Raw genomic sequence first — 26986 nt, 5'->3', positions numbered from 1 at the left:
GGTGGTGGGGGTGGTGGGGCTGGGGTTCCTTCTCCAGGGATGATCTGGAGGCAGCCACCCTCCAGGCCTCCAGCCCCCTCCCCATCATCACCTTCATCTTCCTCTCCAGGACACTGGCCTGAGACTGTCTGCAGCTGCACAGCTGAGCCCCCTGCCCGGCCAGCCCGACCCAGTGAGTATTTCCTTCGGCGTCCTTTTCTGCCTCCCTTCAGACAAGCCACATAGAGGAGGGAGGATGCCAAAATGAGGCAGAGGCCACCAAGTATGGCAATGGCCACCACGTAGAGCAATCTCATGTCATGTGCCAGCTGTGCCCCAGTCGTGGCAGGGTCTTGTGGAGCTGGGGCAGGAGTGGCTGGCCGGACTGTGAGGCTGTAGGAAGCCAGCAGTGTACGGAGGCCATTCTCCTCAGCGTAGCAGCCATAGTTGCCAGTGTGTTCTAGCTGTGTGTCTGTTACCAGCAGCCCATCCACACCCACACGGTAGCCATCCTGCCCATCACTCAGGCTTTTGCTCCCATTGAGTAGCCACAAAGCCCGGGCCAGATTAGATGGCTGGTCACAGGGCAGGAGGACATCATCACCTCGGAGCACAGAGCGTGTCTTCAGTGGTAGTGGTGACCCTGGGGAGGGAGGAGGAAGGTCAATACTTGCCCATCTCAGACAGCATTGGAGATGGCAAGACTGTAGACTGCTGAGTTTTTGGCAGCAAGTGCAGAGTCTGGAATCAGTGACAGCTGAACAAGCCTATGTGTGCATGCCCCCACCAGGCTGCCCACTAGCCTTTCCTAGGAAGCAGGTGGTGCTTGGGCTCTTTCCCTTCTCTCTCCAAGCTCCTCTCCCCTATAGTTTCAGTTCCTGCCATCTGCCAAAGACTTCTAATGTCTACCTTCCACACAGCTCCCTTTCCTGAATACCAGACTTGAATATTTACCATGAGCTGGGTATCTCCATATGAAGTCTCAGGCACCTCATTCACATACTATACCAGGTCTTTCGAATTGCTATGATCAGCTACTCATCTGTTTAAGTCAGAAGACTGGGTGGTTCCCTTCTCTTCCTCATCTTCGTATCTAACTCTCAGGAGAATCTATCTCAGACCTGTTCACTTCTCTCCTTCCATGGCTGCCAGTCCTCTTGGGCCTCATTCAATCCATTCTCCATGCAGCCATAGGTGATCCTCTAAGACCACAAATCTGGGCGGGTGAAACAGTTCAGTGGGTAAAGGCACTTGCTGCCAAGCCTGACAACCTCAGATTAATCCCTAGGACTTACATGTTAGGAGAAAACCGACTCCTTTAAATTGTCTTCTGATCTCCACACATGCACCATGTCACATGCTCTCACACACCACATACACATACAAAATAAAAATGTAATTAAAAAATTAAAAAATCTGATGATGCTACTTCCTAGTGTAAAACTCTTCAGAGGCATCCTTTTGCTTTTCATATAAAGACCAAAATTGTCAGCATGATCCTCCCTCCTGCTGGTCCCTCTGCTTAGGTGTCATCACCCTACCCATGCCCTCTGCCTGCTTGGTTAACTTGTGGGAGATAGCACAACATAGTGATCAGAAATACAAACTGCAATCAGATTGCTTGGGGTCAAGTTGATTCTGACCCTGCTGCTTAATAACTGAGTAACTATGAACAATTTCCTTATATTCCCCATGTCTCAGAGAGGTTGTCCCTCATGGGGATAACAGCAGCACCTCTCACATGGAGTATTGTGAGAATAAATGCATGCAAGTACTGAGATCAGTGCTTGGTACATAGTGAGTATGCAGTTCCTTAGCTATGATTTCTTTTCTTTCTTTTTGGTCTTTTTTGAGACAGTGTCTCCCTGTATCCCCAGCTGACCTAAGTAGACCAGGATGGCCTTGAATTCACAGAGATCCCTAAAGGCATGTGCCACCATGCCGAGCATATGAACTATGATTTCTTACTTTTGTTCTTCCTTCAGATAACAGCTCAGCTACCTGATCTTCTTTGGGGGAAACACCCATTACCCTTCTGTACCTTATTGTGGTTGCAGTTAATAATTGCAGTTAATTATTTGTGTGTTTACATGCCCCTACCACTTAGGTATAAGCTTCAGAAGTGACAAGATATTTGACCTGTGTGTGTGTTTATGTGTCTGTTTTGTTGGAGATCAAACCAGGACCATATACATGTTAGGCAGGAGCTCTATCACTCAGCTACATACCCAGTCTGACACCGCATCTTGAATCTGCTTCTTTATAATTTATTTGGGTAATAAGCATCTGCTGAGCTCTTACTCTGCTGGGAGATCCTCAACAAAGGCACACAGGCACATCCACCCACAAACATCCACATGTCCATGAGTGCCACTTACCTGTATCCCTGCTGCCCTCACAGCCTCGATTTCCTCTCTCTATGTCCTGTATCAGTGCTGCCCTGGGGACAGAAGATCAAGATTCATGAACAAGGGAAACTGAGCTTTGGTTCCCCCCAGTGAAAGGGTCAGCAGGGTTAACAATAACCACCCCCATATCTGGCAGGCTTTCCCCTTCCACTTAGGCCACATGTATCCCATCTCCACTCCCAACCTCGACCCTGGGACCTGTTAACTATTGTGGTGGCCACTATGCAGGCATGGGTGCTGGGGTCCCAGCCACAGTAGGGGTCCCGGGCTAGGATGCAGTCATAGCAGGAACGGTAGCGCAAGCAGCTGGACAGTGGTAGCTGGATGACTCCACTAGCAGCCCCCACGTACAAGCTGTGCTGGGAGCCAGAGATGATAGTTGGTCAGCATCTCCCCAGCCTCTGCCCAGCCTCCCCACTCCTGTTCTAGCAAGGACATATTAAAGGCCATAAGTCAGGGCTACCTGCATTGGAGAGATGGCTAGATTCTCCACAGACTGAGGCTTCCTGAACACCTGTGTCTCTTCAATAATGTGCATCCCAGAGCTCAGGACTACGGCCTTGTGAATCCAGCCATCAGCTGGCATGGAAAAGACATAAGTCAGACCTCAACAGTGTGATGTCCTCTCAGTACCCCACAGGAAGCCAATGGGAACAGCTTGGGAAGCATAAGGTCAGGGACAAGGAGTCAGACATCAGCAGTGGACCCGCAGGACTTTGGGTGCTGCTGGCCAACCGTGGCTGGAATTACTGGGTTCAGAAGCATTAGTGATTAAGGTCAATGAGGATCAGGGATTTGGGTCAGAAGCACCTGTGCCCAGAAAGAGCAGGTCATAGGTGGGTCCAGTAGGCGTGGTGACTTGTGTTCCTGTGAGATGTGTGTAGCGTACATTGCGCTTCAGCAGCAGGGGCCGTCCACGTGTGGGCACCACAGGCCGAGCCATCAGTGGATGCAACTTTACAAAGTCCAGAACCAGGGATGGCAAGTCTTGAGATGAGTTGTAGCCTCGGCTGCGCAATGAATCTGTGATGCACTGGAGTGGGGGATGGGTGATGAACCTCAGGACTCCACTACCTGACTCCCTCTTCACAAGGCCGAACCCTTCTTCCTCCCAGGGCTCCATCCACTTAGAGTGGGCCTCAGGCGTGGGTACTCACTGAGCCAGGTCGGGGCTCAGGCACCCCACCTTCGTAGCGGCCCCAGCGCCGGGCACCATCCTGGTATTCCATGAAGGGGCCTGTGAAGACAGCCTGCATCTCAGACAGGTCATAGCGACAGATGGCTGAAGCCTCTAGAGTCTTCCTAGGGATCGGACATAGAGGAGGAGTTAGACACATTGAGTAGAGCCTGCTCCCAATTCATGCTTAGCCTGAAGCCATGGTCCATCTCTATTGTGAGCCTATAGATCTGTCCTGTGCACCAGTGAGCCACCACGGCTCTGGTCCTAGGATACCTTGACCTGCCTAACATTTTCCCTTTGCAGCCAGCTCTCCCCCAACAGATTCTTATCCTCATTGACCTCTGCTCCAGCCCCATGCTTCCTCAGTTCCTGGCCTTCTCTACTGCCCCTGAGCTTACCACTGTGTTGAGAGTGTGAAGGCTGCATAGAAGTGCGTGTGGGCTGAAGTGTCAGGGTGCAGGCTGAAGACTCCACGTAGTGTCTCATACTGTGGAATGTGACAGATGAGACGAGCCTTCAGGAAGGATGTCCACTTCTTCTGCAGGATCTTTTTCCCGCCCAGATCTCCCTGAGGAGATAGGGACACAGGGTTAGGAGTCAGAGGTCAGTCTAGCCTCTCCCCAGACCCTAACTTCAGCACTATGCACCTTACACACACGGGCCACTCTAGCTACTCGATGGCTGCTGCGGCTCTGAGTGAAGCTGCTGGAGCCTTCCTCACGCTCCATGAAGAAGTAGTAAATCTTGTCGTCATCACCCATTGCACTGGCCTTGCTCTCCCGCACCAGCACAGAGAACACAAACTCAGCATCTGTAGGTTGAATAGTTCAGGTGGCTTCTAAGACAGGCTGGGATCTCTCTCCCACTCCTACCTCCTCTGACAACACACTGGAGTGAACTGGACAGGCTCACCTGGGGATTTGGGGATGGGATGGTCAGCTGCCCAAGGGAGTAAAAATGAAGAAATAGATCCCTGCCCCCCATCATCCTGTGCCTCATCCTAACCATTGAGCCAGTGCATGGGTGCCTCTTCAGTTCTCAGAGAGTGTGGGTGGCGGCTCCGGCGGATGTCAGGAATGCTCCGGAATTCATACCGTGTGGCTGTATAGAGGCCTCCATCTGGAGTGTGAGATACATGTCATGTCCAACAGGACATACAACACACGTAAGTGGAGAATCCTAGCAAAAGGTCCACATCCTGATCACAGCATTCTTGTGGATGAGAGCTGGGGCACAGGAGGAGTGCCTGCTCACCGATGATGAGGCCGGTGAAGCCACGGGCTGGGTCATAAGGACACTTCTCCTTTCCCTCCTCAAAGCTAGTTGGCAAGGTAAAGGCCTCAGCATCCTGGAGAAACAAGGGTTCCCAATCAGTGGTCCTGAAGACAAGGGATGCAGCCCGAGGTCAGGCCAGTGTGGGCTCAGCACTTGGGGCTGTGGGCAGGGATACTTACAATGGCTGCACAAAGGGGCTGGAAGGCATGAGTACCGCATGCGTAGAGGTGGGTGGCGTTGAGCCGCTGAAGGAATCGTACATGGTTGAAGCATTCCGTCTATGGACAAAGCAAGGGAGTGGTGAGTCCCCTGCCTGGCCATAAGCCTGCTCTATTAGTCTAGCTTTGTAGTCTGGCTCTTGACCCCACCTATAGGACAAACACTTCTTTCTTACCAATGCCCCTCCCAATCCTGGAGCTCCTACAAATCCATCACTAGGCTCTAGCCCTCTCTTGGCCTACTATCAGCAATGTCAGTCTCACTTTGTGAGAAAGCAAGCCCATCCCCTTCTCCCTGACCTGCATCTTACTTCCCTCTTAAATCTATTTGTTCAGTCTTTCCCACCTCATCCTGCATCCATCCTGCTGTGGGTCCAGCAGCTGGGTGTCATCTTTGCCCACTCCTTTGCCTCCACACTCAGTCCCTCTCCATGATTCATTGTTTGTCTCAAGTGGTTCTTAAACTTCGCCCACTTTACCTCCACCACTATCACCCAGGCCAAATAACCATCACTTCTTCCTTAGACAACTGTATTGGCCACCTGATCACCCTCCCAACCTTCTGTCACTCTGTATAACAACAGGGAATGAGGAATACTTGAATAGTGTGTAAAACTCAAACAGTACAATGGATATGTTGTCAACAGCTTCTCATTTATTCCTGCAAAGGGGACTTCTGCCACCACTGTCTGAAGTTTCCTTCCAGAGATAGCTCATCAGTCAACATCTTCTTGCTCCCTTCCAACCCACTTTCCAAAGCATCACATATGTAAACCATACCATGTCACAGCAGTGGCTCACCAGGGTTCTGAACACAGAGTCCCACATGCCCTTGGCCCCACTCCTTTCTGCCTCACTTGACTCCAGCCACACTGGCTTTCTCTGCCCCTTAGATCCCTGAAGCTACTGCCTCTTCACTTCTTCACTATGTTAATAATTCCTCATCCTCTTTCCTGTTTCCCAGGATTTGAATCCATGCAGGACTCATTTCCACTCACTCTGTCACCTGCTGCAGTCTTCTGTGTCTGTTCCTTCGATCAGCCTGCTCAGGCCTTCTTCCTAACCCTAGGATGCTCCCCTGTTTTTCCTGTCTGTAGGTTCAGTCTATTTATTTTGTCTTTTTCCCCCTGGAGTTGAGGCTGGAACCCAGGGCCTTGCACTTGCTAGGCAAGCGCTCTACCACTGAGCCAAATCCCCAGCCCTAACTCAGTCTATTTAAATCCATCTGGTCATGGGGGTAAGACAAACATTTCTAGAATAGCTTTTCCCTGAGATGTTTACATTTTTAAAAGGCATGTTGGGAAGAATTTGTAGCAAAATGAGTTTGGAAAGTACAATCAAACCTATCTTTACTGAGGGACTTCTCAGAGCCTTAAGGATGTGGCATGCTCTGTGGGATTGAGAATATTGCCCTTGACTTGATCATTGATCCTTCTTTTGAAAACTAGTGTTCTTTGCTTTGGTAAATGTTCTCTGACACCTTGCTACCCAGAGTGGTCTGGGAACCAGCAACATCAGCTTCACCTAGGCTTTCTAGAACTGGAATCTTGGGCTCTTCCCAGACCTACTGAGCTAGCACCTGCTTTTATGATATACCCCCTATGATTCATGTGTGCATTAAAGTTTGAGGGTCTCTAAGGCATCAAATAATGAGGGTGTAGAATTGTTGCAGAATAAAATCCTCTTCCTCGACTGGGTGTTTATGATCCTTTGTGACCTGAATTCTATCTACCTTACTAGTTCTGTTTACTACCCACATTACTCTGAGGCAGCCTTTGATGGAAAGTCCTGGAGGGGTGTCATTAAAGGCAGCTGTCCCAGCACCACCCCAGATCCACTGAATCTATAGGGTGGACCTTTGGAAATGTCTATTGCTTTTGTTTCAAGACAGGGTCTGGCCTCAAACTTGCTTTGAGTCAAAGCTTTCCTTGAACTCTTGATCTTCCTGACTCCACCTCTCCAGTGCTGGGATTGCAAGCATGCACCACTACCATGCCTGGTGTGAAAGTGTATTTTTGTTGTTGTTGTTGTTGTGTGTGTGCGTGTATGTAGCTTTTTTTTTTTAAGTCAGGGTTTTTTAGCCCATGGTGGCCTCAAACTCTTGGCAATCCTCCTGCCTCAGCTTCCCAAGGGCTGGGATTACATACATGTGCCGCCATGCCTGGCTTGAAATGTATATTTTTTGCTTGTTTTGCATTTATTTATTTAGTGTGTGTATATGTGTGTGCCCAACCATAGCATATGTTGGGAAGTCAGAGGACAACTTGTGGGAGTCAGTTCCTTCCTTCCACCATGTGGATCCCAGGGATTGAACTCAGGTCGTAAGGCTTGATGGCAAGTGCCTTAACCTATTAAGCCATGTTGCTGGCCCAGGAATATGTATTTAAAAAAAAAAATTCTCCAGGGGCTGGAGGGATGGCTTAGTGGTTAAGAGCACTGGCTGCTCTTGCAGAGGACCCAGGTTCAATTCCCAGCACCCACATGGTGGCTAACAACTGTCCATAACTCCAGTTCCAGGGGAATCCAGCACCCTCTTCTGACGTCTGCAGGCATTGCATGACATGGGTGCACTTAACACACATGCAGGCAATACACTCATACATATAAACTAAAAATAATAAATAAAGTATATATTTTTAAAGCTCTTCAGTACTGGACATGGTGGTGCATACTTCTAATCCTAGAACTTGGGAGGCAGAGACATCTTTGTGAGTTGGAGGCCAGCCTGGTCTACATAGTGAGTTCCAGGCCAGCTGGGGCTACAGCTACAGGGAGACCTTGTCTCAAATAGACAAAAAAAAAAAAAAAAGCTCTTCAAATTGATGTTACATAACTAGACACAAGATCCCTGCAGAAACCCTGACCTTTAGCTGGAAAGGGTTAATACTTGACTAATGTCCCTCTATCAATACTTGGTATTTGAACTAGTCCTTCTTCTAAGGTCTCATTTTTCCTACCTATGAAATGGGGATAATAATACATCATAGGATTATTTTAGAACTAGATAAAGATCACAGCTAAGTCAGCACTTATTAACAGTTACTTATTGTTATGATTATAATCTGAGCTCCCAGAGGGGATTAAGATACCATGCAAACCAATCTACAGGCCAGAAATGGTTCGCTTGGAAGGGCTGTCCTCAAGGCCTGCCACTCCTGCAGCAGCCATCAGGCTTACTGTGGTCGTGCAGTTGGCTGAGCTTCCATACTTTCCCATCTGTGTCCCTCCCAACTCTGGCACCCCTGCCTACTCAGGAGGAAGAAGGATGAAGAGCTAGGGATAGGGCAGGTCACATACCTGGTTGTTTTTCCCTTTTTGATGACATTTGCTTTGCATCTCTGGGGAGGCCTCCCAGTGGATCTAGTGAGGGTAAAGGGAAAGGGCTGCGGCATTAACCCCAAGACCCACTGCCCAAAGAACCAGGCAGGAGGGCTCCAGAGCACTGGGGAAATTGGGGTGGGGGTGAATTGAAGGAGGAACACTGAGGCAAGGGAGCCCTGGGCTGGGAAGGGCAGTGGTGTCCAGGGCCTATGGAAAGCTGGCAGCGTTTCTGGCAGTTGAGGTCCCAGGGAGCTGGATGAGGCTGGAGACCCAGTGGCTGGTTCAGGTGCTTGGGGGCTGACCTCTTTGTGAGCCCCATCTCCTATGTCACGGGCACTGAGAGAGAATAGGGCACCTCGAGCCCCCACCAGCAGCCTCCCAGAAGCCTCCTCCAGCAGCAGTGTTGAATAGTTCTGGGCTTGGCCCTTGAAGTGCCGGATCCCAGAGAGCTCTGGGGAAAGGAGAGGCAGTGAACCATTTGGAGGCTGCCTCCTGCCCCCAGCTCTGGTTGCCATGGTCTTTCAAGGTTGAGGGTCTAACCTTCATAGGAGATGGTCATCCGAGGGGTGGCATCTAACTCTCGGGATGGTCTCCGCAGTGAGGGTCCAGGGACTGCTGTTGCTGTGAGGAAGCTGAAGAGGAGGGGCCAGAGCCTCCCCCACATCTTCCTGGGGAAGTTCAGATCAACAAGACCCCAAGGGCAGCCAGGGCCAGAATCACAGGAGGGGAGAGGGAGAACAGTCACAGGGGTCAAAGTCCAGGTCAAAATCACATGGAAGGTCAGGGGTCATGAGGCCATGGGGATCAAGGAGTCATGGGGCCAGGGAGGATCCTGGAATGGGGGGGACATGGAGCCACAGGGTTGTGTGGCCATGGAATCACAGCTAAGAAGTCAGAGGGAGGGATGGGTCACGTGCCTTTCTGCATCAAATGCAAATTCCATGGTGAGCAGGAGTTGTGGTGTCCCAGAGGTGGTGTAGGCTATTAATGATGTCACCTTGCCCCTGATCATGGGGCTAATCCTGGTTCTCTGAGGTCTGTTTCCTGAAGGAGATAAAATAGAACAAACAAAAATAAAATAAAAAAGGAAAAGAAGCTCTTTGATCTGTGTGTGGGTAGAAGATGGATGACATTACCCAGACTTAGGGGGCACTGAAGGGCGGAGGCCCAGCATCCACAGAACACCCACACCAGGATTGGCTCACAGCTATTCTGTCCATCTCTACTTTGGTACAGAGGGCTGGGGAACTTGTCCCCTTTCTAAGACCTTACACTGGTCCTAACCCATACCCATGGTAACAAGCCTTCTAGCCGCTCTGAAGTCTGCTGGGGCTCATCTCTGTGGAGCTGGTTCTCAGAGAGGCAGGCTTCTCCAACAGTATTGCCTGCGGGGGTGTCTTCTGCAAGAAGGCCCGAGCAGAGTCATTTAATGGGTCTTTGTTAATTTTGTCCTGTTTTCCCTTTGTTTTTTTCTCTTCCTTGGCCTGAGAGCTCCCTCTGGAATTTCTCTTTAATTAGATACTTCTCTCCAACATTCTTCTCTGAGGGGGTACGCATCTCTGCTATGTCCATGCGAGTCTGTACTGAACCCTCTGGCTGGGTATCTACACATGTCCCTACCTGCTATCCCTACCTGCCTGCAAGCAATCACAGGCATGAAGGGATGGGGGCAAGCTGTGGGCATCTGGTCGCCTAGTAGACAGATGAAATGTCTGTGCAGGAGGCTGGAGTGTGCGCAGGAGGCTGAAGTGTGCAAGGCCAGTTAAGACTTTAGCATTGAGGTAGCAGGAGTGTGTTGCACACCTTAAGTCCCAGCACTTGGGAGGCAGGGACAGAGGCAGACGGATCTCTGAGTTTGAGGACAGCCTGGACAGCAATGTGGAGAAGGTGAACAAGGAGAATCTGGAGTGCCTGTCACCTCCCTTGGCACATCTCAGAGACTGTTCCCACATCTGAGGAGTGGTTAGGTGACAGGCCTCCCTCTGATCTCTGAGGGGACTCCTGAGATTTCCCAGGTTGGGCAAGGAGTCAGGAGGGAGTCTGACCCACATCATTTCGTCAAATACTCATAGGCAGGGTCAGAGGGTGTCACCGGCCTCTCCACTCCCTTCCTGGTAAAATATTAACTATCTGGCCTTGAAAAGAGGGGAGGTTCTGGACCTTGTCAGAGGAATAGCCAGAATTTGGAGGGTTTGTTCAAGAGGTCAAGGTCAGCACTGTCTTGAGAGGGGAGAATGGAAAGGAGAGGGCTAGAAAGAGGGTCTCTGGACCACAGAAAGGGTATCAGTTCCTGGTTTGGGGGCTGAGATAGCGGGAGGCTTCAGGCAAGTTGCTCCAGCCTCACCCTTTCCTATGAAGGCACACCTGTTTACCTTTGGGGCTCCTATTTGCTCAGCACAGAAAGGGGAGCCTATGGCCAGAGAAGTAGGTGCCAAGGTTCAGGTGGGAGGATCCTAGATTAGAAGAGCCACTCAGTGTGGGGAGCATGGTACACTCATGCAGGTTTATTCTGAGTCCATAGGTCCCGAGAAAGGTGATGCACATGCACACAGGGTTTGCACCATGTTCAAGGAGGGCTGAGAACATACATCTTCACAGGAGGCATTCACACATACTCACAGGGAGGCTTATGTGTGTTCACACAGAGGGCCATGGCCACATGTAGTAATACAAAGTCACACATAAGGTTGTGTTTACAGGCTCACTTAGTGGTTCACACAGCCGCTGGGTGAACAAGCAGAGTTACATACATAGCTTTATATGAAGGATGACACCTATTCAACAGGAGGGTCCTGTATAAGGACATGCACATAAGACTGTTGATAGTGGGCCAGGTACAGCACACACATGTATTCAGAGTCCTCAAACACAGTTGCATCCATACAGAGACAAGCACTCATGAAATGCATACAGGGGTCTGGCTTTTGCTGCAGGCTTGGTGGCTGCCAGTGTCTGCTGGGGAAGGATGCAGAGCAGAATCCTGCCTCCTTTCCTGAAAGTCCTGATCCTAAGGCCAGCCCCCACCCACCCCTCCACCCCCCTTTCTATGGGTGTGTATATGGGGTAAGGCTTCTGACCCAAGGGTGAGTGCATGGGCCAAGGCTACTTTGCAAGGGTAAGAATGGGTAACTAACCAGGCAGAAGGAAGCCCTTGGCTTTAGCAAAGGGAAGATGTAATGGAATGCGCAATTTAGCAGTCCTGTATCCCCTAGATCTGGATAGCTGAGCTCAGCCCCCACTTAACCTGTTGGGAGGGCTGGGTTAAATGGGGAGAGCATGCCATCCCCCACCCCCAGTGGCTAAGAAGGTTCAAGGTCTCCAGTTTCACACCCCACACTTCATTCCAAGTTCTATAGTTTGGGTTCCTTCCAGGGCCTGCCCCCTCAACTCGGATCACCTTCGGTTAGCCCTTAGGGTGGAGAAAACTGGGGAGACCTCCCTCCACAGGATCAATGGAGGATCATCAGGCTCTCGACCTTCATACCAGATGTCTACCTGTCTGGGGTTGGCAGTCTTTCCCTCTGCCCAGTAGGATGGCGGTCTCTTCTGGCATGAGAGAGCCTCTCCCTCCTCTTCCCCTCCCTCCACCATCCTGGACAGTGCGTGGTTCCCTCCTTTCATCAGATCTAACCTCAGTTTCTACTGCTGCAGCTCGAGGACAAGCTCTCCTTCGATCCTGCCGGACGCCAGGAGACGTGACCCAGATCCAGGGGAACACTGTTGGCCACGCGGGTCCCCGCCCCGCTCTGGCCCCCGACTCCCTGAAGGCCCGTCTGAGCCCTGCGCGACCCGAGGCCTGGCCGGCGCCCCTCTAGCGCCTTTGACGCGGGACCAGGGGTCTCGGCGGCGAGAAAGGCCTGGCCGAGCTTGGAGGGGGTATGGAGGTAGGCAAGGTTCTGCCTGGCCGCGGCCCCGGCCCCACCATCGCCCGCACTCCCCGCCTTCCTCACCTTTGCGCTGGGATCCAGGGCCATAGAGACAGCAACGCGCAGCTCGGCGGCCCCACGGCACCAGCTGCTGGAGGAAGGGGCCGCGGCCAAGCGGGGCGGGGTGGAGGCGGAGCCGGGGGTGGGGCGGGGGCCGGAGGCGGGCTGGAGACGGGGGCGGGGAAGGGTACCCGCCCTTCTGCGCCCCTCACCCAGCACAATAGGCCGGGTTTGGGGGAGAGGCTTGAGGCCCTCGGTACCTGGCATCTCCTTTCTTCCACGCTCAGTGTTCTGGGTACCAGGTGGTGGGGGCTTCACCATCCGATGCGCGCTAAACAGGCTGGGCCTACTCTAGCTGCGGTCCTAGGACCCTCCCACTTACCTCCAGCGGAGACACGCAGATCTCTGCCCTGGGGCGGGGAGTGGGGGCGTTTGGGGGGCTGTGGCCTGGGCGCTAACCTGCACCTCACTTCTGGGGTTCTTGCTATGCACTCCTGCCATCGGCCTAAGGTGCAGGTGTACAGGTGGGGGCTAGAGCAGGGTGGATCGAGCTTCTGGGCAGCTCTAAATGCAAAACCCCCTCCGCCAGGCTCTTCAGCTTGAGGCCTGAGTGGATGAGATGGGGGCTTGGAGGAGATGAAGTCACAGCTTGCCCTCTAGTGCTTACAGAAAATGCTCTTCATGCATAAGTAAGCCACGAGCCCTCCCACAGCTCACTCATTAAATCTTAGTCCAAACCCAAACAGCTCACCTTAGGGACTGGGTTTCTCAAGGTACCTGTCTGGCCTACAGCTTTTCTTGAACATCATTCTTATCCCAAAACTTTTGTGTATTCCCAGGCAACCAAATAAATATCCTGTGCTTTCCAGGTTCAGTCGCCTTCCCCAGCAGAGCAGATCCCTAACTCTGATCTTCCCTGTAAACTCAGGCTGTACCACCTTCCTAAGGGCTATTAAAACAAGTCTAGGGTTGGGGCTGTAACTCAGTGGTACAGTGCTTGCCTAGATTGCAGGAGGTTCCGAGTTTCATCCCCAGAATCACAGAAAAACAGCCTTAAAGTCTCCATGAAACCTGAGCTCTGGCCTCTGCAAGCAGAATCTATAACAATATTGTTGTGGGTCAAGAGAGGGACCCAGGTAACAGCCTAGGCGTTTGAATAAGCTTCTAGTGGCATATTAAACTGATGGGAGCCTGAGGAAGAACATCATTCCTCTTCCTGGATTCCCCAAAGCTCATACAGTTTGGCACTCAATCCTATGCAGTCTCATAGTTTGGACTGTGTGTGTGTGACTGCAGACTGCCAGACAGAAGAGCCCACATCACACTTCCACCCCCTGTCAGAATGTCTTACTGGCACTCTGAAACAGGATATTGTGTGTGGGGTGCAGCAGGAGAGATGCTGCGTACACGTTAAAATTTTTATTACATTTTGTATGTACATGCATGAATGCCACAGCACACATGTAGTGGTCAAAGGACAATTTGTTTTCTCTTTCCACAACGTAGGTCCTAGGGATCGAACTCAGGTTGTCAGGCTCGGTAACAAGCACTTTTTACCTGTTGGGCCTTTCTCACTGCCCAAGTGCACACACATTATGGACTGCCCAGTTTCACTTATTTTATTGTGCCATCCTAACCCATTCTGAGGAATTAGTAGCTCAATTTTGTAGCTGGGAAAACAGGTTCTTAGCAGGTTAGTATTTTGCCTTAAAATCTATTCTTGAGTTTAGGGAGGACCATCAAGATTGTAGAAGTCTGAAAAGTGGTAAGCAAGGTGTCACTAGTAAAGGTAGAAATATCTAAATTTATGTGCATACTTGTTTGGTTGAATAGGGAGAAGGGAAGGGGCATACAAAAGGGCAAAGAATTTGATTTGGTGAAACTAGGGCTCCTAGTGGAAGACGGAGGGGAGAAGTCATCTTGGAAAGACTAGAACAGACTGAGCACAGGTTAAGTAAAGACATGGTTAAGAGAGCTAAGTCCGTAGCCTTGTTCCTTGAAGGAACAGAGGACAGGAAGGCTGCTAGCACCAGTACAGGAGAGAAACTGCAGGGCCCAGTAAGCTAGAGCCTGGATCCCCAAGTTCAGACATGCAGTGCTGACTCCACATCCCTCAGGACGCAGCAAAGTAGGCCAGTGTGGTAGGTTCTCAGTGGATCTCGTTGAACTTCACTGAGCTGTTGTGATGACAGACTCAGAATCTTTCACCTTCTAAAATGAGCAAAATGCATGAATTTAAAGCCAAGTTCTAGGATGGCCCTTGCTACACTGTCCATGGGCATTCACTTCAGTCTTGGTAACATTGATTTGGCCCACAATCCATTTCTTCTTGCTCTGCTCCCACTTCGATGGGATAACTGAAGCACCTACCCCCACCGACAATACTTTGGCCTACAAACCAAATTGGGAAAATATGAAGAGGAAAATTCCATCAGTGCAACAGGAGACTTGAACTCAAAGACATTAGCACTGATATAAATCGGAGTGGGTGGGCGTGCCTGAAATCTCAGCACTTAGAAGTAGAGGCAGTAGGTCAGAAATTTAAGGTCATCCTCAGTTACATACTGAGTTCGAGGCCGGGCTGGGCTACAAGAGATCTTGTCTAAAAAAAAAATTAGTTCTAATCTTGTAGTGACTTTCTGCCCTGGGACACAAGGCAAGGTCATTTGTTGAGCAGGGTGTTATTCACCCTTGAAGTCACTGCACTGGCTGCTTCCCAGGGTGGCTGCTAGAGGATCCCATTTGGACTCCTTTGGAGAGTGTCAAACAAATGAACACAAATGAATTTTAATTTTGCTAGGCTGTCTTCTCCAGCTCTGCTGTAAGACAAAGTGGCTGTGAGCTGCACTGGCTCCTCAGTGCTGGCTTTTCAGCACTCACTTTCATCCACCTTATTGGCATACATGCCAAGGCTGGTTTGGCTCTAGGCCTGGCTCAAAGCAGTTATTCCCAGTGCTGGAGGACCCAGGTGGAAGGGTGGCGGACATGAACTCCTGAAGCTCCAGCAGAGGTTCCCCCAGATGAGAGAACTCTGGCCAAGTCAAGACACTTCCTGTTCAAGGTGCCAGCATTTTTGTTCCTGCTTTACCATCTCTGCCCCTGGTTTTTCCTTCTGTGTGGTGCCATCTTTTGTCCATATGCTCAGCTGAGGTACTGCCTCAGTAGTGACTTGTCACCTGTGCAACAATGCTGAAGACTCACTGTACCTCAGAAGCCTGTTTTGCCTGTTAAGTTTTCTAGATTCCTAGCCAGCTGTCTTTAGAGTCGGACCTGAAGCTGGACCTTCTGGTTTGCCCTCTCCTTACTCCAGCCTAGGGATTGGCTAGGAGTGTCAGGACATGTCCGCAGATGCTGGAAAACCACCCACCACCACTGTCAGCCTTAGCAGGCTTTTTGTTGTTTTGAGACAGTCTTCACACTGTAGCTCAAGCTGGCCTTTAACTTGCTTTGTAGCCCAGGTTGGCCTCCTCTCCCCTCAGCCTTGGGAGTGCTGGGGATAGCAAGTATAAACTATTACACCTGGCTAGCCTGCTTGGTTTATTATTTTTTTAAATTTCATTATTAATTTTTTTGGTCTTTTTGAGACGGTCTCCCTGTAGCCCCAGCTGTCCTGAACTATGTAGACCAAGCTGGCCTTGAACACACAGAGATCCACCTGCCTCTGCCTCCCCAGTGCTGGGATTAAAGGCGTGCTCCACCACACCCAGCTCTATTATTTTTATGTGTATGTGTGTATTGCCTGCATGTAGGTAAATGTACTTGTGTCGTGCAATGCCCGTGGAGGACAGAAGAGGCTGTCGGATCTCCTGGGACTGGAGTTATGGACAGTTGTTAGCTGCCATGTGGGTGCTGGGATTCAAACCTGGGTCTTCTGCAAGAATAACCAGTGTTCTTAACTGCTGAGCCATCTCTCCAGCCCCTGTTTTTTTTTTTAATTTTATTTTTTAAAAAAATATTTTATGTGTATGAGCATATTGCCTGCATGTGAGTGCACCCGTGTCGTGCAATGCCACAGAGGTCAGAAGAGGGCTTCAGATTCCCCTGGAACTGGTGTCAAGGATGGTTTGTAGCTGCCATGTGGGTGCTGGGAATCGAACCCAGGTCCTCTGCAAGAGCAGTCGGTGCTTTTAACCGCTGCACCACTTCTCCAGCCCCAACATTTTTATTATTTTTATTCTATGTGTATGAGTGTATTGCCTGCATTAGGTAGGTGCACTGGTGGTGTGCAATGCCTGAAGAGGTCAGATCCCCTGGAACTGGAGTTAAGGATGGTTGCTGGCTGCCATATGGGTGCTGGAAATCAAACCTGTGTCCTCTGCAAGAGCAGCCAGTGCTCTTAACTACTGAGTCACCTCTTCAGCCCGGTTTATTAAAGAAATCAAAACCTATTTCTTAATCTTTTATTATTTTTAATTTATTTTTATTTTATGTGTATGAGTGTTATACGTGCATGTCCCTAAGTGCACCTGTGTCATGCAATGCCTGCGGAAGACAGAGAAGCTGTTGGATCCCCTGGAACTGGAATTACGGCAGTTGTTAGCTGCCATGTGGGTGCTGGGATTTGAACCCAGGTCTTCTGCAAGAACAGTCAGTGTTCTTAACCCCTAAGCCATCTCTCCAGCCCCTTATTTTTTAAGACAGGGTCTCATTATGTAGGCCTGGCTGGCCCGAACTATGTACACCAGGTTGGCCTTGAACACACAGATCTACAAGTCTCTGCCTCCCTAGTGCTAGAATTAAAGACATATACCACCACTCCCCACGACTCCTTCCCCAAACAACAACCCTTATTTTTAGCAGCAGGATCAGTAATAGAAGCCTCTGGAGTTCTTGGAGCCTGAAGGAACAGAGCACCTCTCCAATTATCCTTTTTGGAGGTAGGGTTTGATTAGATGTCAGCATACCACAGGTGCCTGTCTGCTTTAGGTCAATTTTGTCTTAAAGAATCTCAAGTTAGAGCTAAATAGTGTTTTTATAGTTCTTGCTGTATGCCAGGCTGTGCTGAGCGCTTGCCATGCATTAGTTCACAGAGTCCCTATAAACTCTCAAGTAGATACTGTTATTCCTTTCAACAGATGAGGAAACTAAGGTTCTGACTTTAACTTGCCAAAGGTCAAATGAACATGTGAATCTGAGACCTGAGGCCAAACATAGGCCTTTCCTTCAACCATACAAGGCTGTGCTGTCTGTCGCCTGGTATTATGCCCATGTCTCTGCTTCTATCCTGGCTGTCATCTATCCCTTCCAACAAAAACAGTGACAGGTAGTCCCCCCAAACCTGGCAGAAAGGAGAAAAAAAAAAAAGAAAAAAAAAAGACTAGCATAGCTCTGGAACCATGGCTCTGGCAACAAAGCCTAGGCTTTCTATGAGGGCATAAGTTTACTCCGAGGAGTGGTCAGCCATCCCACAGCTGGCATACATCAAAACCTACCTGCCTTGCAAGGTCACAGGTAGTGCTGGACACCACAAGTATCCAGGTCAAGGGCATTTTTTTCCCACCCTCTGCCCATTTTCCCTGGACACCAGCAGGTAAGAGTCATGAGAGTTTTGTTGTAGGCACTCAACACCTGCAGGATGGAAGTGGAGAATGAAATTGTTGAATCCCCAAACTGTAAAGTATACAATAAATTACTAATTGGTTATATAAAAGTGAACTTTGGAAAGCTGTGGCTTTGTTTTCCAGAGATATCAAGCTAAAAACTGAGAATGCAAAGCAAGGAAGAAATCAGCTTAAAACCGGGCATTCCAGATATTTAACCATTTCCACTCCCAAACAAATGTTACCAGACACAGTTCAACAGATGCAAAAGTTTTAATCACACACACACACACACACACATGCACACACACACATACACACATATTCAAAGGACTTTAAACAAGATGAAGAATAAAATCTTAAAAAATAAAAAGGAAACATTACATTTACTGTCTAAAAGCTGGTAGGCTAAATGGCTGACAAGAATGCCTAGGGAAAGTGAACACGGTGCACTTGTACCAATGTGCAAGAATAACCATTAAGATCACAGAACTGCTTTACATGTCCCAGCCACCTGTACCCCAACTCTTGCCTCCTCATAGACAAACCAGGTCAGTTCTCTAACTCAGCTGCTTGTTAATAGGTCACTTCTTAAAAAGTCTTGTTTATTTATTTTTGAGGCAGGGTCTCTCTATATAGCCCCGGCTGGTCTGGAGCTCATCATGTAGACCAAGCTGGCCTTGAATTCACAGAGATCTGCCTGCTTCTGCCTTCCAAGTGCTGGGATTAAAGGCATGTTGCTGCTACGTTCAGCTTTAAGTTTTTGTTTTTTTTAATTTTTATTTTATGTGTAAGAGTATTTTGCTTGCATGTAAGTGCACCCATGTGTGCAATACCTGTGGAGAACAGATGGTGGTATCAGATCCTCTAGAACTGGAGTTAAGGACAGTTGTCAGTCAACATTTGGATGTTGGGAATTGAACCCTGATCCTCTGCAAAAGCAGCCAGTGCTCTTAACCACTGAGCCACCTCTCCAGCCCCATTCTTAAAAACTTAAAAAAAAAAAATTACTCTTGCTTTAAAGATTCCACACATTATTAACTGGCTAGTCCCCACCAAATGCTATCTTTTTGATTTAGGGGGAAAAAAGGCAAATGTTTCAAAGAGGCTGGATGGTTAACACTTTATTATCTATCTTTTACCACAGATAATTTGTTTGTGAAGTCAAAAGCAAGTTACTACTTGCAGTTCAAAACAAAACCAAAATGCCAGCCTTCCAAAAGGTGACAAAGGCACCACTGCCATCAGGACAGACTAAAAAAAATGTATGAGCGCTGTGACCTTAGTGCTACACGGACGCATTTTGTGCACAGAAAGCTGCTTCACTGAACATGTTATTACAGAATTCTATTTTCAGATAACAAGAAAAGCAGGTTAGAAAAGGCAAACAGTTACACACAAAAGCATAAACACAAGTACTGTAATTTTCAGCTTGCAGTAAGGGTAATAAGTTTGACATACAGATCCAGAAAATGAGACAAGGTGATTTTTGGCACAGTAATGCTGCCAAACACACACCACTCAGTGCAAGCTTTGTTTACCAAGTCCCCAAGGTGGCCTGACACACACTGTGCAATGAGCATTTTCTCCCTCTCTACCATCCCAGTCACTGGGCAACAACTGTATGAGGGAGAGAGAGCACAGGGAGGGACTCAGCGGGAGATGGAAAATACTTGATCTGGGGGAAAAAAAACATGGGCTACTTGTGCTAAAAGTGAATCACAAAATTTCCATGAGAACCCAAATGCAAATACTGACTGGACTATGACCTGGAGACTGAAGGCCTCTACCACAGTCACAAACACAAGGGCCTAAACTGACATCTGGCCATTTATTTTAAAGGGACAGATGAAATACTTTTCTCTAATGGAGAAAGACACTTGAAAATAGAGATTTTATTCTTATTGGAACTGCTAAATAAAAATGTATCAAAGTAGTTTTAATTTGATGGGCAATTATCAGTTGAAACTGCAATATAAAAGGGTTACTTAAAAAAAAAAAGCCTGAATAACCCACTTGTCCCCCTGTCAATATACACAATTAGAAAATATTTACACACTAATTACAAGCAATATAAGCAGAATTTTATACTTTTGAGATTTTGTACACTTTACACAATGCAAAATGAGAAAAATATGAACACTTATAAAATTACACACAAATAATGTATCTACAAGGTATTAAATTACAGAGTGAAAGCCCCCATTGTTGGGCAGATAGATGCCAGAGTTTCAAGCTTCTGTCAAATATAACTCTTTGTATCTATCTCTTTAACCATAGTGGCATTTTGTAATAATACCCTTGAGAGGTAGTATCAAGATAATATTCTTACCAGTAAACACAGAATAAAACTTTTGTTGGTCTGACTCTTGGAGCCTCATTCAGCCTGGGTTCTTGAAAACTGATTTATTTAGTCTTTCCTATGAAATCTCTAACTGCCCAATGCTTGACATGGGCTCAAAAGTAATTGATGCTATTTTAATTGACAAATTTATGATAAAATGGTTTTACTCCTAAGCCTCAATTTAGAGGTAGAAAGTTAGCTCTGAGAATTTATTTTCTCCTCTCAAAACATAAACATCCAGCCCAGTTCCCTTGTCCACCATCCCCTCCCTGGCCCTATGGAGACAGCGTGCTCAGGAGAGAGCAAACCACCCAAGGATAGTGAAAGAATAAAAAGTCAATATTCTTTCTCAGCAAACAAATCCTCCTAAAACGGACACTCAGTCTACAAGAGTCTGTCACCTAACCAAAGGATTCAAAGGGCCTTGGGCTAAAACTAGCACGTGCACTACTGCTAACCCTCTACCATCTGAACTTGAGGATGGCTTTCCAGTGTTTAAAAGAATTTAGAGCAGCTGTGGTTTTCAAGTGCAACAACTTCAAGATACAAGCACACGCACATGAGCGTGCGTACACACACACACACACACACACGCACACACACGCACGCACGCACAGTGTCCACCAAAATAAACATCAAGGTCTCTGCTAAATTATATACTCATGGAAACAAGGCTTTTGGAAACTTCCAGATTTTTAAGATTTTATATAGAGACTTCTGTAATATAGTTACTAAGGGCCAGAATTCTAAGATTTAGCTAAGATTTTATGATTAAACCAGCACTTTAAAAAATATATTCATTTACAAGAAATCCTAGACAAATGGCATACGATGTTTTGGCATTTTAAAAACAGGGCCACTACAGCTTAATCTTGTCCTCTTAGGGCAATCTGACAATACACCAGATCTCTGTTCCTTAATTGTTTAAATATATTTTAAAAACCTAATAGATTTATAACCTGGAATAGTAAAAGACAACACGTGGACTGAAACCTCCTGTGTTTTAGAGAGTTACAGATACACCTCCACTTTCCATTACAGGACTCTGTTCTAAGCTTTCCCTTTGTGTCCTAAAATAACCAAGAGGGAAAAGGAAAACTAACTGGACGTTGGTCTTGGTTTCTATGTCCAGCTCCTCAAGATGGTCCACACTCCTTTCTTCCTTTCTGTGGTTATCCAAGTGCCACAAATACTAGCTAAAAAGAAAACCACCCCTAATAAGAGGTGCTAAAGGGCAGGTTAGATATGTAGCTAAGATGCGCTACCCTGCCTCCTCCTACACGACTCTGCTCACTGATAAAGTCAGTTGCAGATCACATTCAATATCTGCCTGAGAAATGGCAATTTCTTCATTACCAGCTTTATATTAAATATTCAAATGGCCCATCTGTTGTACATTTTTTAAGCATTCCACTGGATTCCACAATAATCCTTTTTAGTCCTCTTGGAAAGGTTCTTAATAAATTTCTCTTGATTGGTATTCTTGCTGCTTTAACTCTTGTTATGAATCTGGCACCCAGAAGTCATGAAGCTGCCCCTGGAAAAGGGAAGGGAAAAAGCAAAGGAAAATTTAATCAGATTATGAGCTAACCTTTATAAACTAATCATTGGACAACAGGCTTTGTTAATGAAAGTGACCTAAATCATTAAATATACGTCTCTGAAAATTTCAAATTTACATTTTGTGCTTTAACAATAAAAATGTGTAACACAAATACAAATATTTTTCTCTACAAAAAGACATATTTAAGAAGATTAATGTGTTAAGCTGATTAATATAAAGTTTTGTTATTAAATCCTTTTGTTTTAATGCAATATTGTTGCAAAGAGGTAGCCTTAAAAAGGTGTACTGAGGTTAGAAAGCAAAATAACAGTAACAAAGTGTAAGTTTAGGATTTCTCAAAGCCTTTTCTAATGAGGGTGCACATCTCACAAAGGGCACCAAGAGCAACAGTAAAAATGCCATGAAGAGTGAGATCACTCTCCCTAGTTAACTGTCAGCATTCCTGTGCTGACATGAAATATAAGAAATTTCTAGGCCTTTGTTACTCAAAATTTAGTCTCTGGACCAGCAGCATCAGCATCAGTATCAATTAGAACTTGTTAGCAATGCAAAATATCTCAGGTCCCACTCAAGATCTGAAAAATTAGAATCCATATTTCAGCAAGTTCTGAGGTGATTCCTGTACTCTGAAATTTGAAAAGTATCATTTTAAACAATTAGATAACTCAATTAGAAAATGGGCAAAATATATTAAATAGATTATTTCCCCAAAGCACATCAAAAGATGCTAACCATCATTAGTTGTCAGGGAAATGCAAATTAAACCGATGAGATTCTACTTCCCATATCCTACTATGCCTTTAGTCAAAAAAGTCAGACAATAATGAGAGTTGGGGAGAAGTAGTAGAACCAGAACCATCACACATTCTGCTGGGAATGGAAAATCGTGCAGCTTCAGCAGAAGACAGTCCTGTTTTCTAACACACTGAACATAGGGTTTGGGGATGTAGCTCAATTGGTAGAGCTCTTGCCTACCATGTACTTAGGGGTTTGGTTCCTGGTAAGGAATGAACAGGGCATGGTGCTGCCCTGGAGGCAGAGGTAGGAGGAACAGAAGTTTAAGATCATCCTCAGATACATAGGGAGTTTGAGGCTGGCCTGAGGTAGAGACCTCTAAAAAAGAAAAATAATAACAAAACATTGAATACAGAATTACCATGACACAGCAATGCTACTCCAAAGTATGTGCTCAAGATTCTGTCCTTTGGATACATATTCACACTAAAACTTGTATACAAATGTTCATGGAAGTATTATTGCTGACAGTGAGAAAGCAGAAACAATCCCTATTTCTAAGTGGGTAAATTAAATGTGATACATCCATACAGTCAAATATTGTTTAGCCGCACAAAGGATATGCATATTACAACATGGATTCCCTTATCATTATGCTAGGTAAAAGAAGCTAGTCACAAAAGATCACATGGTATATTTCCTGTATAGAAATGATCTAGAAGAAGGAAAACAATAGAACAAAGAATAGACCAATGAAAATGGAGAGATGGTCCAGCTGTTAAAAGCACTTGCTGCTCTTCTAGAGGACCTGGGTTCAGTTCCCAGCACCCACATGGAGGCTCACAACAGTCTGTAACTCCAGTTCCAGGGTATATGACACCCTCTTCTGGCTCTATGGTTATCAGGTATCCATGTAGTACACATACATACATGCAGGCAAACACTCATACACATTAAAAAAGAAAAAGACCAGTGTTTGCCAGGGGCTTAAGGGGAAGTGAAGACAGTGGGGAAATGGGAAGTGACTACAGAAGTTAAACTGTGGTGATGATATTCTTGATTCTGTGACTATACTAACAACCATTATACTTTTAAGTGGGTAAAATGTTTAATGTGTATCTTATTAGAACTGTCAAGTGCTCCTCATGAAATAACTTCCATTTGCTGTCATATGACACTCTTTTTTAATTTTTTTTTTGTCTTTTTTGAGACAGGGTCTCCCTGTAGCCCCAGCTGGCCTGGAACTCGCTATGTAGACCAGGCTGTTCTTGAACTCACAGAGATCCGTCTACTTCTGCCTCCTGAGTGCTGGGTTAAAGGTGTGTGCCACCACGCCCCTGACTGCAATATAACACTTTTAAATGGTGCAAACATTTCTGAAAATAAATTAATGCCTAGAAAGCAATCAAAACCTAAAAATCATATATAAGCCATTTATCATACTGGCATTTCAGATTATCTGAAGATAATTAGAAGCAAGTACTGTTATACTTCATTTAGACAATATGAAGAATACCATTTAGTAGTATGATTAATAATAAATAAAATGATACCTGAGTAGGCCGACAGTTCTGGATTATTTCCTGCCATTTTCCATGGATCCTGGCGACCAAGTCTTTCACCTTAAAAAATAGCAAAAAGAGGAAAAGGCATCAGAACAAAGTATCCTCACTCACAATCAATTTAACATCTCATAGCTGCCACTGTGGAGGTGCACTATTGTAATCCCAGCACTCTAATCTTTTAGGGAGGCTTTCCCCCCGGAATAGAGATTACAGGAATGCACCACCATGCCTGACTGCCTGTTAGTCAACCATAACCCTGCCTTTGGAGGAATTCTTGTTTTCTACTCTCTGGCTTCTGAATTCCCAGCTAGAGAAGCTGAAGGAGGACCGTGCCACAGGCCACCACTTGGGCTAGTTTCAGCCTTACCACAGCTTGTCTCTGAAATGTAAAAGACAACAAAAACGTGTCATTTGTTCCTTCCTACATTATCAGAGGATCCAAAATTCACTGTCACTCCTCTCTGTGTTCTATAAATGCTATATACATCCTTTACCTTGTATATTTATGCGTTGAGATGTTTAGCAAGTCTCTATGCAAAACTAATCCTTTTCCACAAAAATGGAAATCCCCTACTCTACTACTGCCCTATCAAATGAGCTACTCAAATGAGTTTACTACTCCTAATTAGCTCTTAAACTTAATTATTTGAGAAGAAAAATCTTTTTTTCTGTGTGTTTTAAAAAAATATTTTTATATGTATGAGTGTTTTTGCCTGCATGTAAGTGTACCATGTTCATGCAATGCCTGGAAAGCCAAAAACTGAGTGTGGAATTGATCCCATGGAATTGAGTGTGAGCTGCCATGTAGGTGCTGGAAACCCAACCCAAGTCCTTTGGAAGAGCAGTAAGTGCTCTTAATCATGGAGCCATCTCCTTTTTTGGTGCTTTGTGAAAGGGTCTCATGTAGCTCTGGTTGGTCTTGAACTGGTTATGTAGCTGAGGCTGACCTTGAACTCCTGATTTGCCTACCATCATCTTCCAAGTGCTAGGATTCCACGTATGAACTTCATGCAGAGTAAAAATATTTAAACAGGAATTTTTTGGGGGGAACAGGGTCTCACTATAAAGCCCTGGCTGACCTGGAACTCACTCGCCTACCTCTGCCTCCCAAGTGCTGGGACTACAGGCTTGCACCACCATGCCTGGCTATAAGTCAGGAATTTTAGAGTTGCTTTAAGTATCGGAAGTAAACTGAAATCTCTGCCTTTCCCCTGTACTCCCCCATCTAAAGTTTAGCAAAGTGTCCTCATGACAATTACCAACTAGAAATACCAGAGATTTTTGGGAGGTGTGAAGCTACTAACCCATTTCAATAAGATTATTACCTGAAGCACCCTCTAAGAGAGGCCCTGGGTAGTTTTTTAAAACCACCTATGCTGGGTGGTTTTAAAAAACATAAACTGGGGCAGGAGAGATGGTTCAGTGGGTAAAAAGGTGCTTGCTTGAGTAAGTCTGGTGGCCTGAGTTTGATCCCTGGGATCCACACTATGGAAAGAGTAAGTTATTCTTTGACCTCCATATGCTTACTATGGCACATGTAAATCCCCCCCCCAATAAGATGTAATAAAAAATTTAAAAAGAAAAAAACATAAGCCTGGGGTGGGGGCCTTCAGGGTATCTATCAGCAGCAGCCACAGACACATTGTCTAGGCCAAATGAGTCACTGTGCAAAAGAATGCACTTGGGACACTAGGGCATTCTAAGACCAAGAGTTACCTCCTAACATGCCTGGAAATCTGAACTCTGATTCCACTTCATTAGCTGCTCATTTTCACATTCCCCTTAAAGTTACTAGAACACTAAAGGCAAATTGGGCATGGCTCAGATGGTTAGCTTCTGCAGCTAACTGATGTAAGATACATACAACTGAAACCAGCACTCACTCTCCAAACCCAAGAAGCAATGAAGGACTTTATATAGCAAAGAACTAAAAGTCAGCTGTGGCTTTGCCTAAATCTCCTCCTTCGCATACCAGAAAAGAGAAATAAACTATAGCTGTAGCTTTCCTTCTGTCAAAGAAGGAAAACAGACAACAAATTCCACACAGTGATGGACAGGTATCGCAAGAGGTTTGGCCCAGCTGTGATAATCATCATTTTCACCAATTCTTCAAAACCCAACTTAACTATAAAAAGCCATGTAACAGCCGGGCGTGGTGGTGCACGCCTGTAGCCCCAGCACTTGGGAGGCAGAGGCAGGCGGATCTCTGTGAGTTCAAGGCCTTGTCTACATAATGAGTTCCAGGACAGTTGGGGCTACAGGGAGACCCTGCTTCAAAAAGACAAAAAAACCAAAACCAAAACCAAAAACCATATAACAATTTTCAGCATTTCGTTGGTTCATTAAGTCAGGTTTCCTTATATACAGTATCCTTAATAAGTATTTATCCTTAAGTTGAACAAAGCATTAAATTAAAAAGTTAAAAGAAAAAAAAAAAAGTCAGCTGTGAATTTAAAAAAATCCTGCTCTGCGAGATGAAAGAAACACCACAAACCAGGAAGAACTCACCAAACTGCAGATATAAGTGTGCATCAGTGGGAAAGGAACTGCTTATAGTTAAGAAAATGGTGCAAAAACAGCTAGAGCAGGCGATGAAAAACTTTAGTTTTCCTTAAAGAAGTTAGAAGTAGACTACATCTTTGGTATTGCAGAGGTGATTATGTTTACAAGCCCAAAATCCTAAAGTTCAGGCATCTCTGGCAGCAAACACTTTTACCATGACAGGCTGAGACAAAACAGCTGACAGGAATGGTTCCCAGACCCTAAACCAGCTTGATGGAGACAAACTCGTCTAAGGAGGCTGGCAGAAACTCTACCCAAACAATCTGTGGATAGAAAAGTACCTCTTGCTTCTGGAGAGGAGGAAGAGGATGATGAAGTTCAGATCTCACGCAGAATTTTGAGGAGGCTAACTGAACTGAGTCAACTTTT

At 46.5% G+C, this 26986-nt stretch overlaps 2 protein-coding genes and 1 pseudogene across 2 annotated transcripts in view; 1 reads left to right on the top strand and 2 right to left on the bottom strand.

The window, feature by feature from the left end:
- Positions 1-12423, bottom strand: part of Sema4g (semaphorin 4G) — a 14204-nt gene extending 1781 nt beyond the window's left edge. The window contains exons 1-15 of the mRNA XM_029569672.1: positions 12332-12423; positions 8922-9425; positions 8684-8832; positions 8358-8420; positions 5022-5120; positions 4822-4915; positions 4573-4686; positions 4215-4378; positions 3966-4135; positions 3545-3689; positions 3198-3420; positions 2851-2966; positions 2586-2746; positions 2358-2419; positions 1-622 (exon numbers count right to left, since the gene is read on the bottom strand). Of these exons, the coding sequence (XP_029425532.1) occupies positions 1-622; positions 2358-2419; positions 2586-2746; positions 2851-2966; positions 3198-3420; positions 3545-3689; positions 3966-4135; positions 4215-4378; positions 4573-4686; positions 4822-4915; positions 5022-5120; positions 8358-8420; positions 8684-8832; positions 8922-9045 (2306 nt within the window). The 5' untranslated portion in view covers positions 9046-9425; positions 12332-12423. The remainder of the gene's footprint in view (positions 623-2357; positions 2420-2585; positions 2747-2850; positions 2967-3197; positions 3421-3544; positions 3690-3965; positions 4136-4214; positions 4379-4572; positions 4687-4821; positions 4916-5021; positions 5121-8357; positions 8421-8683; positions 8833-8921; positions 9426-12331) is intronic.
- A 6925-nt stretch (positions 12424-19348) lies between these two features.
- The window catches only part of Slf2 (SMC5-SMC6 complex localization factor 2), a 60380-nt gene continuing 52742 nt past the window's right edge, over positions 19349-26986 (bottom strand). The window contains exons 19-20 of the mRNA XM_008845563.3: positions 24044-24112; positions 19349-21728 (exon numbers count right to left, since the gene is read on the bottom strand). Coding sequence (XP_008843785.1) covers positions 21693-21728; positions 24044-24112 — 105 coding nt within the window. The 3' untranslated portion in view covers positions 19349-21692. The remainder of the gene's footprint in view (positions 21729-24043; positions 24113-26986) is intronic.
- Positions 25543-26971, top strand: LOC115072441 (annotated as a pseudogene).

Source organism: Nannospalax galili, unplaced genomic scaffold (assembly GCF_000622305.1).
Source record: "Nannospalax galili isolate Female #2095 unplaced genomic scaffold, S.galili_v1.0 scaffold161, whole genome shotgun sequence".
In the NCBI taxonomy this organism is placed as follows: Eukaryota; Metazoa; Chordata; class Mammalia; order Rodentia; family Spalacidae; genus Nannospalax; species Nannospalax galili.
This window is presented reverse-complemented; position numbering and strand designations above follow the sequence as displayed.